This window comes from Chelonia mydas, chromosome 4, assembly GCF_015237465.2.
Source record: "Chelonia mydas isolate rCheMyd1 chromosome 4, rCheMyd1.pri.v2, whole genome shotgun sequence".
NCBI lineage: Eukaryota > Metazoa > Chordata > Testudines > Cheloniidae > Chelonia > Chelonia mydas.
In genome coordinates this window covers 138,536,390-138,554,689 of record NC_057852.1, presented here as the reverse complement: position 1 = coordinate 138,554,689, position 18,300 = coordinate 138,536,390, and the positions used below count along the sequence as shown (strand labels likewise).

At 48.8% G+C, this 18,300-nt stretch overlaps 1 protein-coding gene across 8 annotated transcripts in view; it reads left to right on the top strand.

Moving 5' to 3' along the window:
• Nucleotides 1-18,300, top strand: part of DYSF (dysferlin) — a 300,238-nt gene that overhangs the window by 258,137 nt on the left and 23,801 nt on the right. For all 8 annotated transcript variants that reach the window (XM_043544959.1, XM_043544960.1, XM_043544958.1 and 5 more), the window contains one exon: nt 14,059-14,158. In XM_043544959.1, the coding sequence (XP_043400894.1) occupies nt 14,059-14,158 (100 nt within the window). The remainder of the gene's footprint in view (nt 1-14,058; nt 14,159-18,300) is intronic.

The window sequence follows — 18,300 nt, the reverse complement described above, 5'->3', positions numbered from 1 at the left end:
GTATGGCCACAACAACACCGCAAACAACATGTGCTTGTTCTACACAGCAAACGACACACTGAAGTTACGCAATGATATGCCTGCCATTGATCTGTTTTTACATGGGAATGATGGGGGTGAAGGGAGGATTAGTGACACTTCTTTCCTTCTGGCCTTCGAATCGATGAATCAGTGGGTTACACAACAGCAGTGGTTAAGGGGTTAGAGCAGGAGTTCTCAAACGTCATTGCACCGTGACCCCCTTCTGAGAACAAAAATTACTACATGACCCCAGGAGTGGGGACAGAAGCCTGAGCCTGCCCGAGCCCCACTGTCCTGGGTTGGGGGACCAAAGCCCAAGCCCCACTGCTCCAGGCAGGGGGTCCAAAGCTGAAACCCAAGGGCTTCAGCCCCAGGCAGGGAGCCTGTAACCTGAGTCCTACCACCCAGGACTGAAGCCCTGGGGCTTTTGCTTCAGCCCTGGGTGGTGCGGCTCAGGCTTCAGCTTCAGCCCTGGGTGGTGGAGCTTGGGCTTTGGCCCCGGGCCCCAGCAATTCTGAGCCAGCCCTGGTGACCCCATTAAAATGGGGTCACAATCCACAGTTTGAGAACCGCTGGGTTAGAGGGACTGACTCTCGAGAAGGGGTTCTGGACATATGAGGTAGTGCTAGTAAAAGACAGCCACAAGGGGGATCGAACAGACCTTCAGAGGGCACTCGATTTACCTCATGTGTGCCCAGCTGTAGCAGTGAACCCCGAGATGAGGAAATTGTCGTCACGTATCCTGAATTGGGGCCAAATATACAATGACAGTCCTCAGCACTGTGCTGCTGATCAAGCTACAAATAGTCAATTATCTTCATAACGTGGGTTGGCAAAAGTGAAGGGAGGGAAGAGCCTACAGATATTGGAAGGGGATATAGGTGTCAGGGAAGCCTAGGAGCAGGCAGGGGTGTGTGGGTGGGTAGAGCTAGACATGCTGGGATTAAATTAAGGAAAATGTAGGCAGAATATCCAGGAATACGTTCATGGGTGGGGAGGGGTGAGATCTATTCTACTTTGCCCCACCTCCCCTACCCCAGTTCTCCCGAGAAGTTTTTTTTTAAGGTCCCATCTCTCTCTTCAGGAACTGGCTTGCTTTGGGGTATCATCATGTAACCCACTGGCCCCCTGGGTGTGGTGTTCTGTCCCTTGTAGTGGCACCGAGACCACTTGGAGAGATTTCAGAGTAGCAGCCGTGTTAGTCTGTATTCGCAAAAAGAAAAGGAGTACTTGTGGCACCTTAGAGACTAACCAATTTATTTGAGCATAAGCTTTCGTGAGCTACAGCTCACTTCATCGGATGCATACTGTGGAAAGTTTAGAAGATCTTATTATATACACACAAAGCATGAAAAAATACCTCCTCCCACCCCACTCTCCTGCTGGTAATAATTATCTAAAGTGATCACTCTCCTTACAATGTGTATGATAATCAAGTTGGGCCATTTCCAGCACAAATCCAGGTTTTCTCACCCTCCCCCCACCCCACAAACTCACTCTCCTGCTGGTAATAGCTTATCTAAAGTGACCACTCTCCTTACAATGTGTATGATAACCAAGGTGGGCCATTTCCAACACAAATCCAGGTTTTCTCACCCTCGCCCCCCCATGAATGCGTATGCTTTACAGCCTTAGCTAAGGGCCACATGGCTTTTAGCTCATGCAGCAGAGGCTCATGCATTTAGCTTCAGCAGTCCCAGGTTCGATTCTGCCTGCCAATGACCAGGATCTGTCGGCGTTACAAGGGGGGGCTCATCTGGGATTTCCACTGGGAAGTCTCTGAAGCTCGGGATGTGCTTCCTCAGCTAGGGGAAGTATGTAACACCACACACCTCCTGGGTGTGGTGTTCTGTCCCATCTAGTGGTGCTGAGACCACTTAGAGAGAGAGAGAGAGATATTAATGAGTCTGCTCTACAGCCTTAGCTAACAGCCATAGGGCTTTTAGCTCATGCGGTGGAGGCTCATGCATTTAGCTCCTGAGGTCCCAGGTTTGATCCCACCTGCTGATAACCAGAGTCTGTCGGTGTTACAGTTACAAACTCCAATACTGAATTAACCCCCCCACAAGAGTTCTTGCCTCCATCACACTGCCCTTCCAGTAAGAACTTGGTCTCTGTGTGCATTCAGCCATTGGTCTCTCTGCCTAAGAAAGCTTATTGGGGTGTGGCCTTTGCCTAGATGTGAGCTAGATTAGGAGCCACTCTCCCAATTCCTTTCACAGGAAAATAACTTTCTGGAGTTAGATGGATTGGAGCCAGTGCTTTGGTGTGAAAGACTCCTTAGTTCCATTACCAATCCCCTGAGCTAGCCAGCCCCTCCACCCACCGCTTCAACCCCCCATGAAGGTGCCCAGTTTCAGTGCGAATCACTGGATACTTAAGATGATTGACAGAATCATACCTCTACCCATTTCACGCTTCATGTTAAACAAATCAAAAGTACAGTGTGTAGCACATTCAATTATCCCCTTTGAAAAAGCAAAGCCCCCCCAATAAACCCTTTAAGAAAATACATCCCACTGTGCCGATATTGATTCTCCTTCGACCACATGTCTGCCAACACTGTATCAGAAAATAAACAGCTTGTAAAATAGCTCTGTAGAGGCAAAAATAACGAATGAAAAGCCATGCTTTGTGTTTGCAGGACACATTCCACTCTTTCAATTTTTGATCTCGCCATGTGCTGTTTGAACTCCAGGTTCATTACTGCTGCTGTAAAAAGCCCATGCACTGATCTTTAAATACAGCTATAGAAAGCGGAATTTAAATCAAAACGGTCAGACAGCAAATTCTAAGCAGCTAAAAGCCACCTGTGCCCAGGCCTCCTGGAGGTGGCATTTGAGCTGAGAGTGCTGCAGAGAAGAGTGCCGGCACTGGCTTTCCACTCCTTTGTTTGTCCTGGGGCTACACGCTCTGTTAGTTAATCCACAAAGAACCTTGAGCTCCCCATTGAGAGATGGACCTCGGAATGCAAAATTCAGATCCGGATTGCAAATATTCATCCTAAAATTGAGGGAAAATCAGATGAAGAGGTTTGCTTAAGGCTAGTCTCTGCTTGTAATAGCGTAATGAAACATCAAAGGTAGAGATGCATAAAGATCCGTTGAATCATCTTCCTCATTCCTCTGCCAATGCAAAATTGGTTCCTACAGACTTTCCTCCAGGGCTTTGGCTAGTTTTGTTTTAAACAATGAGTTTTCTGCTACTTCCCTTGGGAGTTTACTCCGCAGATTAATGGATCTCACCCATAGAAAATGTCCTAATACTCACCATGCATGTTCTTCTTCTACTTCCCCTTCATTTTGTGTGATTCTTGATTTAGTTGGGGATTGGTCCTGCTTTGAGCAGGGGGTTGGACTAGATGACCTCCTGAGGTCCCTTCCAACTCTGATATTCTATGATTCCCTGATTCTTCTATAGCAGTAGGCTCCGAAGACCTAGACAAGAGCTGGGTGCTATATAAACATATAGGGAGACACCACCCCTACTTCAGTCTTATTTAAGATAAGACACAGGAAGTGGGTATAACAAATGAGAGTGGGTAGTTGGGGTGGGAGCAGGTGGATAACAGTGCTAAGAATAAGTGGTTATGTAGGATACCCGGAGGCATGACTTGATGATTGTGAGACATTTAAGTGTAGGATGTGTATGTAAATTAATATGCCCCCAGTTTAACAAAGTGCATCAGCACATGTTTAAGTCCCTGTTGAAGTCCTCTGCTTGAATGCTTTGCTAAATCAGGGCCCAGATATAGCAGCAAACTTGACCGGCTTTCTATGTAGCCATTATTAGTTGGCAGTTTCCTGTAGGCATCATGGTAGTGGTGGGTCTTAAGATGGATCTGAAGAGAAGCGGGGAGCGGCACTATGGACTAGTGGAAAAAGTGGGCAAGAAGGAGACTTACATCCAGAGGCTTGTTTTTTCCCCATGACTCCCAGCTATACCCGTGTCCAGCCCTCACCCTACCTCGCTTCCTTGTAAGTTGTTTCCACCAAGTAATTCCTGTTGATTCACTGCCATTTGTTGATGTCTTCCTGGTAGTGACCGCCCAGGAGTGTTGTGGGCCAGAACCTCTTCTGGGGTAACTTGGCCATTGCATTCCATGGACCTAAGCAGATGTATGCCAGCCTGGGGTCAGGGAGAAGAGCCAGAGACTCTGTGAAGTCCATTAGGGACTTTGCTGTTGCTATTGATTCTATGTGGGAGGTGCTCTGCTACTGAGGTGGCATTATAAAATCCTAAGACAAATCAGTAGACAAGCAGATCTGGCTCAGTATGCTCATCACACATCCCCTGGAGTTTATCCCTTGAGTTATGCGGACAGTTACCCATTTCCTTCCTCCTCATGAAAAATAACCAGAATTACAATTACTGCTGCTACAACACCATAGCTTTTTTCTCATGGTATATTGTGCTTTTCACCTTGAAAGATACCAAAGCTCCTTGAAGAACTTAGGTTCTGATCATACAAGGTGCTGAGCACCTTCTGTAGGATGCCAGGGAACCTCAGCTAACACTGGATTCATACATGGAGTGCCTGCCGGATCAGTGGCACATTCTTTAAAGCCCTCTCTTTTGAAAATGTTTGCATAGGGTCATGTAAATCATAGAATCATAGCAGATTAGGGTTGGAAGAGACCTCAGGAGGTGATCTAGTCCAACCCCCTACCCAAAGCAGGACCAACCCCAACTAAATCATCCCAGCCAGGGCTTTGTCAGGCCGGGCCTTAAAAAACTCATCAGATTTCTTCTGGCCCAATCCTCCAATTTGTCTAGGTCACTCTGGACCCTATCCCTACCCTCCAGCATATCTACTTCTCCCCCCCACCAGTTTAGTGTTATCTGTGAACTTGCTGAGGGTGCAATCTATCCCATCATCCAGATCATTAATAAAGATGTTAAACAAAACCAGCCCCAGGACCGAACCCTGGGGCACTCCACTTGATACCAGCTACCAACTAGACATCGAGCCGTTGATCACTACTCGTTGAGCCTGACAATCTAGCCTGCTTTCTAGCCAACTTTTCTTTCTTCTCATGATTAGAGCTGGTTGGAAAATCCAAGTTTATTCCTGCAACATAGTGTGCCCAAAACATTTTTGTTTGATATTTTTAGTGGAAAATTTTGATTTTTTTCAATTGAAGAAAATTCAAACTGAATTTTACATTTTGTTGAAATTTTCATTTCATTTTGGCTATCAAAAACTGGGATAAAAAACAGTAATTGATTTTCAGTATGGAGATTTCCCCCCCTCCTTTTCCTGCTTTCCTCCCTTCTTTTACAGTGGAAAAAAATAAGGGGAATGTAAAATACAGAAGACAAAGATGAGATGGTGGAACCTGAAAACTGAATATATTTTGGTTTTTGAAAAATGAAATGAAAATTTCAACTTGAAACAAAAAAATTCAGTTTGTTTCCATTGGAAAAATCAAAATTTTAATCAAATCTAACATTTCCGTGTTGATGAATATTTCAGTTGAAAAATTTCAACCAGCTCTATTTCCGATTATTGATTTTATTAATAATAAAAGAAGCAAACATATACAGAAATGGATAACATAGCAAAAAGATGGAAGGCAAAAATGGGTGAACCGAAATGCCTGGCAATGTACGAGGAATATGATGTGGGAGACATTACTGAAAGATAGGGGAATAACAAAAGTCACTCAAACACTCTGGTACCTGGCTATAAATTATATAGAAAGGACAGATTGCAGAGACTGAGGAATTAGCACTATGCCAAATACATTCCATAGACTGCATGAGACACAATTCCAGAGTAGAGAGCACCATGCCATAGGGTCTGGAGTGGGCAAAACTTTTGGCCCGAGGGCCACATCTGAGTGGGGAAATTGTATGCAAGGCTATGAATCAGGGCTGGGGCAGAAGATTGTGGTGTGGGAGGGAGTGCAGGAGCAGGCTCAGGGCAGGGTCTTGGGGTGCAGGAGGGGGCTCCGGACAGAGGGTTTGGGTACAGGAGGGGTGAGGCGGGGGTTCAAGGCAGGGGGTTTGGGGGCTCAGGGCAGGGGGTTGGGGTGTGGGGTGCAGGAGGGGTTTGGGGTGTGGGCTCCGGCCCGGCGCCGCTTACCTCGAGTGGTTCCGCGGTGGCAGCGGCGCACAGCGGGGCTAAGGCAGGCTCCCTGCCTGCCCTGGCCCTGTGTCACTCATGGATGTGGCCAGCATGTCCGGCAGTGGCTCCTGGGGGTGGGGTGGGGCAGGCGGCTCTGCCGCGCGCTCCCCTTGCCTGCGGGTACCACCCCCGAAGCTCCCATTGGCTGCGGTTCCCTGTTCCCGGCCAATGGAGCCCTCTGCCTCCCCCCTCCCCCAGGGGCCGCAGGGATGTGGTGCCGGCCACTTCCGGGAGCAGCGCAGGGCCAGGGCAGGCAGGGAGCCTTTCTTAGCCCTGCTGCACCATGGGGCTGGCAATCCCGTGGGCCAGATTGAAAGCCCTGATGGGCAGGATCTGGCCCATGGGCCATAGTTTGCCCTCCCCTGGTCTGGAGAATAAAAATCCCAAGTCTATTATTATTATTATTAATAATAATAATAATAAAAATAATTTATTTAACATTTAGAGAGTGATGACAACTACAGCCTTTCATTAGCTCTTGGCTCCATTGTGTTAGGCACTGCACAGTCATATAGTAGTAACAGTATATTACTCATAGGGTTAAGGTGCCAGCCTCCTGATCAGTGAAAGGACTTTGAGGATAGAATTTTAATGGAGACTGTTGCTACCAATCCCAAGAATTAAAAATTATGCCAGTTCCCCCACAAAATCATGAGATTGGCTTAAAAATCAAGAGAATTTAAAAATAAGAAATGTTGGGTTCTTTTCATCTGCCTTCTAATTTTTGAGCCTGAAGAGGTCACATTTCCAAGCTTTTGTTTGTTACCAGGAAGGCTAAAAACTGAATTTGTGTTCAAAGTGAATACTGAGACTTTATTGCAGTCACCTGACTCCAAGAGCTGGGGCTTGAAGAAAAACACCAAGGATTGTGAAAGGCTGGATAAAATTGTGAGAGTTGGCAACAGTAGTCAGAGCTCAAAGAGGCAAAATAGTCAAATGAAATAGTAATAATGGATGATTTCAGCTGCCTACTTATTATAAATAGATGAAATGTCCTAATGGGACAAAGTTCAGAGAAGCTGTTTCTTGACACCTTGAAGGATTGCTCCTTGGAACAGTTAGTTCTAGTTGTCACAAGAGGAGGGGCTCAACTGCCACAAGAAAAAGCAGACAGCCAACCACCATGAGATGCTCCAGGGCCTCTCGCCCAGCCACAGGGTCCCCCTCTGGAGCAGCCAGGAGGAACAAATGCAGGCTATGGGGCCAAAGAAGAAGCTCTTTCCTCCAGGCACAGGCTGAAACAAGCCAGACTTTCTTCAAAGCTACAGAGTGGAAACCAGCAGTTCAGGGTCACAATGCCCCAGAGAAAATGCTCTTGACTTTGTATTCCGTAGAACATAAACAGCCCAGAAGAATTGCAGAACTGTCAACACTTTGCTAGCGATAGAAACAATTTCTTATGCCTCCTTCCTGTATTATTCACAATCATAAAACATTTACACACCGCCCCCTCTCCAAACCACTGCAAAACAAAACCGACAATAATTCACCTCCTTTTCCCTCCCGGGCTTGCAGAATTGTTGCAAAGGGTAATTTTATGGTGCACCTTCGTAGCAAGGTTTAATCATCGAGGCAAATTTCTCGCTGCTTCAAAATAGACCATAAACTTAGCTATGCATCGAATTCCTCCCCTTTCCCCTCCACCTGATCCCTTTTCACAACCTAGTTTCCAGATTTGCTCTGCAGTGTCTCCTGGTTCACATGGCTCCTAGGAGGAGTGTTCTCCTGCTGGCCAAGCCACGCTGACAGTATTTTTCCACAAGAAAGGCCAAGCTGTACCGATTGTGCAAACTGTGTGCTGTATCTGAATCTGCCAAACGTCTCATCCTGCGTGAGTCATCCTTAGTCAGGCAGAGAGCCTCACTGAAGGCAGGGTTGGTCATCTGAGTAAAAGCTGCAGTGTTGGACGGTGAATGTGCTTATTGCAGACTAAAAGTTGAGGGCCGGATTCTGATACCCTGGCTGAGCAGTAACTGAGTACATGAGCAATCCCATTGTGCCAGTTTCTGCTGCCCAGACTCAGTAGCACCGTATTCCACATGTTATTATTGGCATTAGAGTAGCAATGAGAGGCTGAGATCAGGGCCCCATTACAGTCCCTGCCCAGAGGAGCTACAGTCTAAATCGGCAAAGGGTTTGGGGGTGGGGGGAAGCAGAGATAGAGAGGAGATCTTGTCGCGGTTACACAGCTGCTTAGGAGTAGAGGCCAGGTCTACCAACACCCAAGTCAGTGCCCTGCCGCCAGTCCATGCTGCCTTCCGCTTTCAATACGGTTGAGTTCGATGGGTCTATGTGAGTTCGATGGCGCCGCTGTAAGGTGGCTCACGTAGTCGCTCTGTGCCAATGGGAGAGGGCTCTCCCGCCCACAGCATAAAACCAGCTCAGCGAGCAGTGGTAGCTGTGTGGGCAGGAGACGCTCTCCCACCGACATAGCACTGTCCGCACCTGCGCTTCCGCCGATGCCACTCATGTCGCTCAGGGATGTGGGTTTTTTCACACCCTTGAGTGACGTAAGTTACACTGTCAGAAGTGGGAGTGTAGACAATGCCTACGTATGAATAAGGCCATTGGAATCAAGCCCACTGAAATCAAAATGGGAGCGCCCATGGAGCGTGAGTTAGCGTGGCGGGACTTGGCTCAGACAAGGGGCCCCAGTGTTCGGCTTGCTGCGAATTCTTCGTCTCACCCCATGAATTGCGAATAGATTCTACATTTCATCCCTGTTCCCAACATCATGTTTTCGGTGGCAAAAAGTATGGACTCGGCTGATGAAAGTCAGTTAAATGCCACGTGCTTTTCACTGTGGGAGACACTGTGAAATTGAACATCCAGCGATATCTTCGGCTTCTATGATATGTTCACCCTTAGAGCCAGTTATCCTCGTTGTCGGTCCCTCAGACTCTAAGTCTCTGCCCCTCTTGGCAGGAGCTCCGCCTCCTTTCTTCTCGTGAGCAAAAGGAGGCCACTCCTACCTCCAGCATTTCATAGAATCATAGAATATCAGGGTTGGAAGGGACCTCAGGAGGTCATCTAGTCCAACCCCCCGCTCAAAGCAGGACCAATCCCCAATCAAATCATCCCAGCCAAGGCTTTGTCAAGCCTGACCTTAAAAACTTCCAAGGAAGGAGATTCTACCACCTCCCTAGGTAACACATTCCAGTGTTTCACCACCCTCTTAGTGAAAAAGTTTTTCCTAATATCCAACCTAAACCTCCCCCACTGCAACTTGAGACCATTACTCCTTATCCTGTCCTCTTCTACCACTGAGAATAGTCTAGAACCATCCTCTCTGGAACCACCTCTCAGGTAGTTGAAAGCAGCTATCAAATCCCCCCTCATTCTTCTCTTCCGCAGACTAAACAATCCCACTTCTCTCAGCCTCTCCTCATAAGTCATGTGTTCCAGACCCCTAATCATTTTTGTTGCCCTTCGCTGGACTCTCTCCAATTTATCCACGTCCTTCTTGCAGTGTGGGGCCCAAAACTGGACACAATACTCCAGATGAGGCCTCACCAATGTCGAATAGAGGGGAACGATCACGTCCCTCGATCTGCTCGCTATGCCCCTACTTATACATCCCAAAATGCCATTGGCCTTCTTGGCAACAAGGGTACACTGCTGACTCATATCCAGCTTCTCGTCCACTGTAACCCCTAGGTCCTTTTCCGCAGAACTGCTGCCGAGCCATTCGGTCCCTAGTCTGTAGCTGTGCATTGGGTTCTTCCGTCCTAAGTGCAGGACCCTGCACATATCCTTATTGAACCGCATCAGGTTTCTTTTGGCCCAATCCTCCAATTTGTCTAGGTCCCTCTGTATCCTATCCCTGCCCTCCAGCGTATCTACCACTCCTCCCAGTTTAGTATCATCCGCAAATTTGCTGAGAGTGCAATCCACACCATCCTCCAGATCATTTATGAAGATATTAAACAAAACTGGCCCCAGGACCGACCCCTGGGGCACTCCACTTGACACCGGCTGCCAACTAGACATGGAGCCATTGACCACTACCCGTTGAGCCCGACAATCTAGCCAACTTTCTACCCACCTTATAGTGCATTCATCCAGCCCATACTTCTTTAACTTGCTGACAAGAATACTGTGGGAGACCGTGTCAAAAGCTTTGCTAAAGTCAAGAAACAATACATCCACTGCTTTCCCTTCATCCACAGAATCAGTAATCTCATCATAGAAGGCTATTAGATTAGTCAGGCATGACCTACCCTTGGTGAATCCATGCTGACTGTTCCAGATCACTTTCCTCTCGTGTAAATGCTTCAGGATTGATTCCTTGAGGACCTGCTCCATGATTTTTCCTGGGACTGAGGTGAGGCTGACTGGCCTGTAGTTCCCAGGATCCTCCTTCTTCCCTTTTTTAAAGATTGGCACTACATTAGCCTTTTTCCAGTCATCTGGGACTTCCCCTGTTCGCCACGAGTTTTCAAAGATAATGGCCAATGGCTCTGCAATCACATCCGCCAATTCCTTTAGCACTCTCGGATGCAACTTGTCCGGCCCCATAGACTTGTGCACGTCCAGCTTTTCTAAATAGTCCCTAACCACCTCTTTCTCCACAGAGGGCTGGCCATCTACTCCCCATGTTGCGATGCCCAGCGCAGCAGTCTGGGAGCTGTCCTTGTTAGTGAAGACAGAGGCAAAAAAAGCATTGAGCACATTAGCTTTTTCCACATCCTCTGTCACTAGGTTGCCTCCCTCATTCAGTAAGGGGCCCACACTTTCCTTGGCTTTCTTCTTGTTGCCAACATACCTGAAGAAACCCTTCTTGTTACTCTTGACATCTCTTGCTAGCTGCAGCTCCAGGTGCGATTTGGCCCTCCTGATTTCATTCCTACATGCCCGAGCAATATTCCTACATGCCCAATATTTAAAGGGGCAGGTCAGCATTTTGAAACTCAGGTCCCTTAAAGTTAGGCCCTTCCCGTAACTGGGAGTTGCAGGTGCTCAGATCATCCGAAAATGGGGTTGCATAGTCTAGGTACCTAAAATATGGATTTGGGTGGCTCACTTTAAGACATCCACGTTTTAACCATATCTCTTTTGTAAGTTGACTCTCTATATCCATAACACTTCCCAAGGGTCCCTCTTCTGTGGTTTCCCCCTTGGGTAGCTAACAGTCCCTCTACAGGGTAGGACATAATCAAAATGTAGGAAAGGGAAGACTCAGACGCCAGTCCTTTTTAGCAGTTTTAATTTAGAATAATTTATTACTTGGGAAAATGACTCCCCTCTCCCACCCCCTTGAAAAAACACCAGTTTCTCGGAGGAAGAGGTGAAAAAAATTGAAGTTTCCATTTATTATTTTATAATTTTTCTGGATCCTAAAATATTTAAGATGCATAAATAAAACACCCCATTTCAAAACCGTCAGTGTGTTTTTACAAAGTGAGCAGAGGATTGGAGATAAATTGAAATACAACCTTCCAGAGGGATCTCTTAAATGAAACCAGTTTCAATGGGGTTTAAATATTCCCCTCCCCCCACCATCGCCCTGGTCAATTATTTATGTTTTTACGGAGTCTGACACATTCTTTTTTCTTATATTGCTTGATATAATGAATGCGAGGTTTGTAGCTCCAGTGGTGAATTTATGGCGGGGAGAATGTGTCATGAATAATTCCCACATTTCCTGGTTTTAATTAAATCAAGTTCCATTTATGATAGTGCCATGTTGACACAGGAGGGCGTGAAGCCTTGCCTACGGGATGCACCATGGCTCTTAATGAGAACATTCAACAGAGATAGTGGTCCTGACCCTGCATCCCCATGTGAGCAATACTCCATTGACTAGATCCAGGAATTATGAAGCCTTCACTGTGCACGAGTCTCCATCTCTCTCTACCGAAGCGTCTCACTCCTAATCTGCAGGCACTTTCTAATAGCATAGTACCAGGCCCTTTTAGAGAGGACACTGACCAATTGTACCAAATTAAGTGGCAGTTTTTTTGACGTGGGCCAATATCCATGATAAACTAGATGATGCCACCACAAGCTCAGTTTCACTTGGAGCCTACACAGGATGTGAACCCAAGTTTCCAGAGGGAAGATTTGCAAAGAGCAAAGCTGGCTGATAGTGAATGGAGGGAGAGCACCATATCTAATGGAAAGTGCAGGGAACATTTAGATAGTCACAATGCAATTTCTTACATCAGCATATGGCCAGACCACCAGGACTGACATCCCAGCTCTTGCAAAGAGGGCCATGGGATCTTTAATGATTCGGTGTTCAAGGCCTAAGACTCTTCCGGAGGGACCATTGCTGGAATATTAGTGGGACTGTCCCGGGGTCACTCACCACCTGGTGCCTCCTGCTGGGCATTTTGGGAACTAGCTCAGTCCCAGCGGGTGCACCCTCAGGTGGTGGTGGCTTCCGTCCTCGCCTCCGCCTGCAGACCCGTTATGGCTCCTTCCTCTCAGCATCTGCTTCATGGCACAGCCCTGCGGCCGAGTCACCATCCGTTTTCCCCCACTTCCAGGGGACTCCTCCACCAAGAGTCCAACCACTCCTCGTAGCGACTTGGCAGTACACAGCTGGGCTGCTCCTTCAGCGGCTAGTGGGGGGCCCAGGCCCACCCACTACTCTGGGCCCCGGCCCAGGGATCATACAAACAGCAGCTTCCTGCTGCCTCTTCCTTCCAGGCCACTGTCTCTATTCCCTGGGCCACTTCCCCGCAGCCTCAGCGCCTTCTGCTCCTGCCTCTGGCTCCAGCTCCTTTGCCCTCTTCCCAGGGCCTCGAGCCTGTAAGTCTTGGCAGCCCATCAGGAGCTCTCCCTAGCTTCCCCCGGTCCCTGCTAGCCCCTGCCCTTCCCCAGGTGCTGGTCTCTCTGTAGTCCCCTAGGAAGCCGTTCTTCTCCCTAGGCTCCCTACAGCAGACTCCCTCACTCTGGTCTGCAACTTCCTTTTATATGGGCCAGCTGGGCCCTGATTGGCTGTTTCCCCTGCAGCCACTCCTTGGCTGCCTGCCGCTCAGCCTCCCTAGGCTGGTTTTAACCCTCTCAGGGCCGGTGCGGGGCAGGCCCTCTGTGACAGGGACCAAGACTCATCTGGTGGGACCATAACTGGAATACTGTATCCAGTTCTGTGGTTCACGCTTCAAAAGATGATGAAAAATTGGAAGGGTTCAGAAAAAACTCACAAGAATGATTCGAGATCTGAAAATCATGCCTTCCATTGAGAGAAACTGAAGAAACTCAATCTATTTAGTTTATGAAAGAAAAGTTTAAGAGGTAACTTGATCAAAGTCTGTACGTATCTGTATGTGGAAGAGATTTCTTACAGTAGATGGCTCTTTAATCTAGCAGTAAAAGGCAGAATGAAATCCAATGACTGGAAGCAGAAGGGAAACAAATTCAGACTAGAAATAAGGCATAAATTGTAAACATGGATGGTAATTTGGAATTTGGGATGTGGTGGGGTTCTCCATCACATGCAGCCATTCAGTGAAGACTAGATATCTTTCTAACAGATCTCCCATAGCACAAACAGAAATTGTGGTCTTGATGCAGGAATTGCAGGGTGAGGTCCTCTGGCCTCTGTTATGCAGGAGTTCGGACTGGATGATTATGATTGGTTCTTGTGGCCTTAAAATGTATGCTTTGAAAAGAGAGATCCTTCAGCAGCATGGTACCTGTTACCACCCTTCGGGGTCATTGGCCCTGGGTGGTCTAGGCAGCAGGAGACACCTACACCACCACTGAATGTCTCCCATCCATGCTTTGGCTAAGGCCAGTGTTTATGACATGTGAGAACTAATGAGGTTACAGTCTGTGGTAGCATGGCTGCGCGCACTGAAGGAGCTAAAGACACACAATGTCTGAAATGACGATTGCCCCGTATTCCTCTTTCTGCTCAACATCTTTTCTGGTTTGTTTCCTTTCCCCTGTGATCACAGGAGCACTTCTGGAGCTTGGACAAGACGGATAATAAAGTCCCACCCCAGCTTATCCTCCAGATCTGGGACAATGACAAATTCTCTTTTGATGACTACTTGGGTAAGTTGGGACGTGTCCTTAGTTCAAAGAACTGATTTCTCAGGTTGCTGTCAATTCTGAAAAATATATAAAAAAAAATTCGAGTCGACCTGAAAAGTAATTTTTAGAACATTTTTGGCAAATAGAAAAGTAAAAAAAAAATCCTTTTGAGTAGAACAAAATGTTTTGTTGGACTCAACACTAAACATTCCACGTCGATTTAGTTTGATTTTTTTTAACTTTAAAAAAACCAAATGAAATTTCTGTACAAGTCATTTTGAAGTGAAAAATTGAAACTTTTTTTCAGAAGTTTTTTTGGTTTTGATATGAACCACTCGGTGAAGCCATCAGACATCTGAGAAATGTTTTGGTGTCTCAGAATTTGCGTTTTTTGCTGATAAAAAGTTTCAGGCAATGAATGTCACACCCCTCTAATGCCCAGTACTGAAATAGAGAGAGAGAGAGAGCAAGATATGGCCATAGAGATCAAATCACTATAGAATCCTTTGGATTACAGGAAAGTCTAGTGGGTCAGTGGCAGTATAGTTCAGATCCCTATATCACAGCAGGACTGATGCAATCCCTAAATGATAGATCTCCGGTCTCCACCTTCAGTGCACCAGGTCCTCAGCTGATATAAATTATTAGTAGTTCCAATGATTTCTGTAGAGCTGCTCTGATTTACATGAGCTATGGTTCTATCCCAGTACCTCCATTAATGCTGATTTCACAAACCTTGGTACCTGCCCCATCATCTTCAATATTCTTAAGAGTTTAAACAATTTTTCTTAGGATTCCACCTTGATGCAGCTTTCCATAAGCCCAGAGCATCTTGTTTTGTCTTCAGTAATGAGTGAGAATTGGCTTCAAACCTCTTTCTAACACCCTTTTAATATCCTGTATTTGTAGTCACTTTTCATGTTTCCCCTCTGCCTTTTCTCCTCCAGAACAAACATGCCCAGCCTTTCAGCCCATGCCAAGGTAGATAAACTGAATTCCATGCAGTTTGCTACACATGAGTCTTTAAGACAAGACTTTAAAATACCAAGGTCCGGTCTGTTCTGCATGGACATTAAAGATCCGGGGCATTTTGTGTAAGAATGCAGGAGCTTGGCTTCCTTGGCCAAAATCCGGCCCCCTCTGTTTTGTGCAGTTTGCTGGGCGTTCTACCCCAGAAGTGGCTGCACGGGATGTATATAGTGTGTGAAGTGCTTTGGGCTGTTTCAGGTGCCATAGAAATGTGAGGTGTTCCATCTTCTGATCTCTTCAGGGCATTTTAATTTCTAAACCTTTTTGATCTCTCTTCTCCAAACTCTCTGTGATTTGACTGCTCTGCATTGAAATGTGTTGCCCAAAACTAACCTCACTCTTCAGCTCAGCCCTGCTGCATGTTGCAGTGAGTTTTCTGGCCATTCTTTTGATTTCTGAATACAATGTGTGCGGGTGATGATCAGTGTGGCCTGCTCTCCCAAATGTATGGAGTGAAGTGATTTTGGCCCCCTGCTGCAGAAGCTTTGTCCCATCAGTTCTCCCCCAACATCAGTTCACCCCCCCACCCACCAGCTTCCCCATCAGTTCTCTGCATCACTGTGCCGCCTCCATCACTTCTCCCTCCCCCCCAGCAGTCCAGACACGCTCTGCCCCCAGAGGGAGGCAGCCAATCTCAGAGGGGGTTTTCCCCCAGTCAGGGCTGAAATTTGGGAGAGGGTCTTTGTGTCCATGTATTTATCAGTCTGGCTGGAGGTCCATGTTTCTGTCTCCCTTCATGTGCACTGGAGTGGGCAGGTGGGTTTATCTGCATGTCCACATAGCCCATTGTTGTCCAGGGTGTGAATAGGCAGTTGCCTCTGCACCGCAGAATTGTTTAGTGGCTGTTTATTAGGTGCCTGACTCAGGGTTGGAGGAAGGATGTTTTCTAGTTTGCTTAAAGTGGGGGCTGGGACACAATGCACCCCATAGGTCTGACGCAGCCCCCAGCTTTCTGTGCTGCAGCCGCTGTTGTTAACACAGAGGGGCAGCTGGGGGAGACTCCACATCTAACATGCAGTGCTCCCCCTGGAACACAGCAGTATCCAGGGTCTGTCTTCACTAAAGAGTTAACGCGGGGTGTTGGGTGTTCCCCTCGCCCCTTCCCATCCACACCCCCAACCCTCTGACCCTGGTGAAGAGCTGCTTTTCACTCGGCTAGCTGGCCCAGCTGGGCACGTGGGTCATAGCCTGTGTCCCACTTAGCAGTGTGGACCCAGGCTACATTACGCGAGCGCTGATAGTTCTCCAGCGCCTTCCCACCCTTCCCCCTGTGTGCCCACAAACGCAGACCAGGGCTCTCAGAGTTCACGGGGAAAGACTTAGAGTGGTTGAGGTCACGGCAGCACAAAGCACTATGGGATACGCCTCTGAAGTCCTAGTGGACCCCACGAGGGAGAGCAGCACCAGTGAGGGCTTTGCAAGGTGGCTGCATATGTTAAAGAGTGCACATGCAATCTTCTCCACTGAATGCAAATTAGAGGTGGTCCCCATGCAAGGGAGGGCCAGTGTGACCCTCTCTCTGGGCACTTGTGAATGAAAACACCGATAATTCCCAGCTCCGACCCTGCCCTGCATTGTCTGCACAGGGTTAATGCAGGAGCAGCCGGAGGCGCTGCCTGGGAAATAGGCCGTTTTCCTGCTAGGTTTGCTCCTCCTGAGGGATCAGGCTCCCTCAATCTCTACTAATGAAATCCCCAGGTGTCTTCCTTCACAGTGCGCTCAGGGCTCAGCTGGGCCAAGCCCTGGAGGTGGCGGGACGGATCCTGAGTGGGTGTAAATGGGGGCAGTGCCACTGACGTCCATTTGCCCCAGCTCTGGACTGGGCCCAGCATGCCCACTGCTGTCCCCCAAAGGGAACTGCATGGCACCTCAGCACCAGCCCTTCCCATCCCTCACCGAGCCTCATCCCTGACCTGCAGGGACCTCACTAGGATGATCTGGTGTCCAGTTTTCGACTGGAACGCCCCGTCGAAAAGGGACCCTGGCGGCTCCGGTCAGCACCACCAACTGGGCCATTAAAAGTCCAGTCAGCAGTGCTGCAGGGCTAAGGCAGGCTAGTCCTGGCACTGCGCTGCGCCCCGGAAGCAGCCAGCAGGTCCGGCTCCTATGCGGGGGAGACACGATGCTCCGCGCGCTGCCCCCGCCCAGAGCACCAGCTCCACACTCCCACTGCCCGGGAATCACGGCCAATGGGAGCTGCAGGGGCGGTGCCTGAGGGTGAGAGGAGTGCGCGGAGCCTCCTGGCCCCTCCGCCTAGTAGCTGGACCTGCTGGTTGCAGCACAGTGCCGGGACAGGCAGGAAGCCTGCCTTAGCCCTACAGCATCACTGACTGGGAGCCTTCTGAGGTAAGCCTGCACCCCCACCCTGAGCCCCCCCCCCAAACTCACAGCCCCTTTGTGTACCCCAAGCCCCTCATCCCTGGCCCCACCCCAAAGACCACACCCCCAGCTGGAGCCCTCATCCCCCCTGCATCCCAACCCCCTGCCTCAACCTGCACCCCCCTCCTGCACCCTGAACCCTTCAGTCCCATCCCAGAACCCGCACCCCCAGATGGAACCCTCATCTCCTCCTGCATCCCAATCCCCAGCCCAGAGCCCCCTCCTGCACCCCAAACCCCTCTTCCCCAGCCCCACTCCAGAGCCCACACCCCCAGTTAGAGCTGTCACCCTCTCCTGCATCCCAACTCCCTGCCCCAGCCCAGTGAAGGTGAGTGAGGGTTGGGGAGAGTGAGCCACCGAGGGAGAGCGAATGTAGTGAGTGGGGGGCAGGGCCTCAGGGAAGTGGCGTGGCAGGGGACGTCGCCTCGAGGAAGGGGCGGGGCTAGGGTGTTCGGTTTTGTGCGATTTGAAAGTTGGCAACCCCAGACCTCACCCTGACAGGGGAGGCAGTGAGTCCAGCAGGGCTAGGGCTGGAAGCCAGGTTGGGGCGAAGCCAGAACCTCCAAACCCTACATGCATTTCAGATCCCTCTCTGATTGGCTGCCTTTCCCATTGCCCTGCCTCCCAGGAAGAGCAGCCAATGAGAACTGCTGCTGGAAGCTGGCAGGGCTCTCTCCCCTACTCTTAGGAGCCCACACTGCTTTCACAGGAGGGGAGGGGGGAGCAGAGACCCCAGCAGCTCAGGGCAGCTCCAC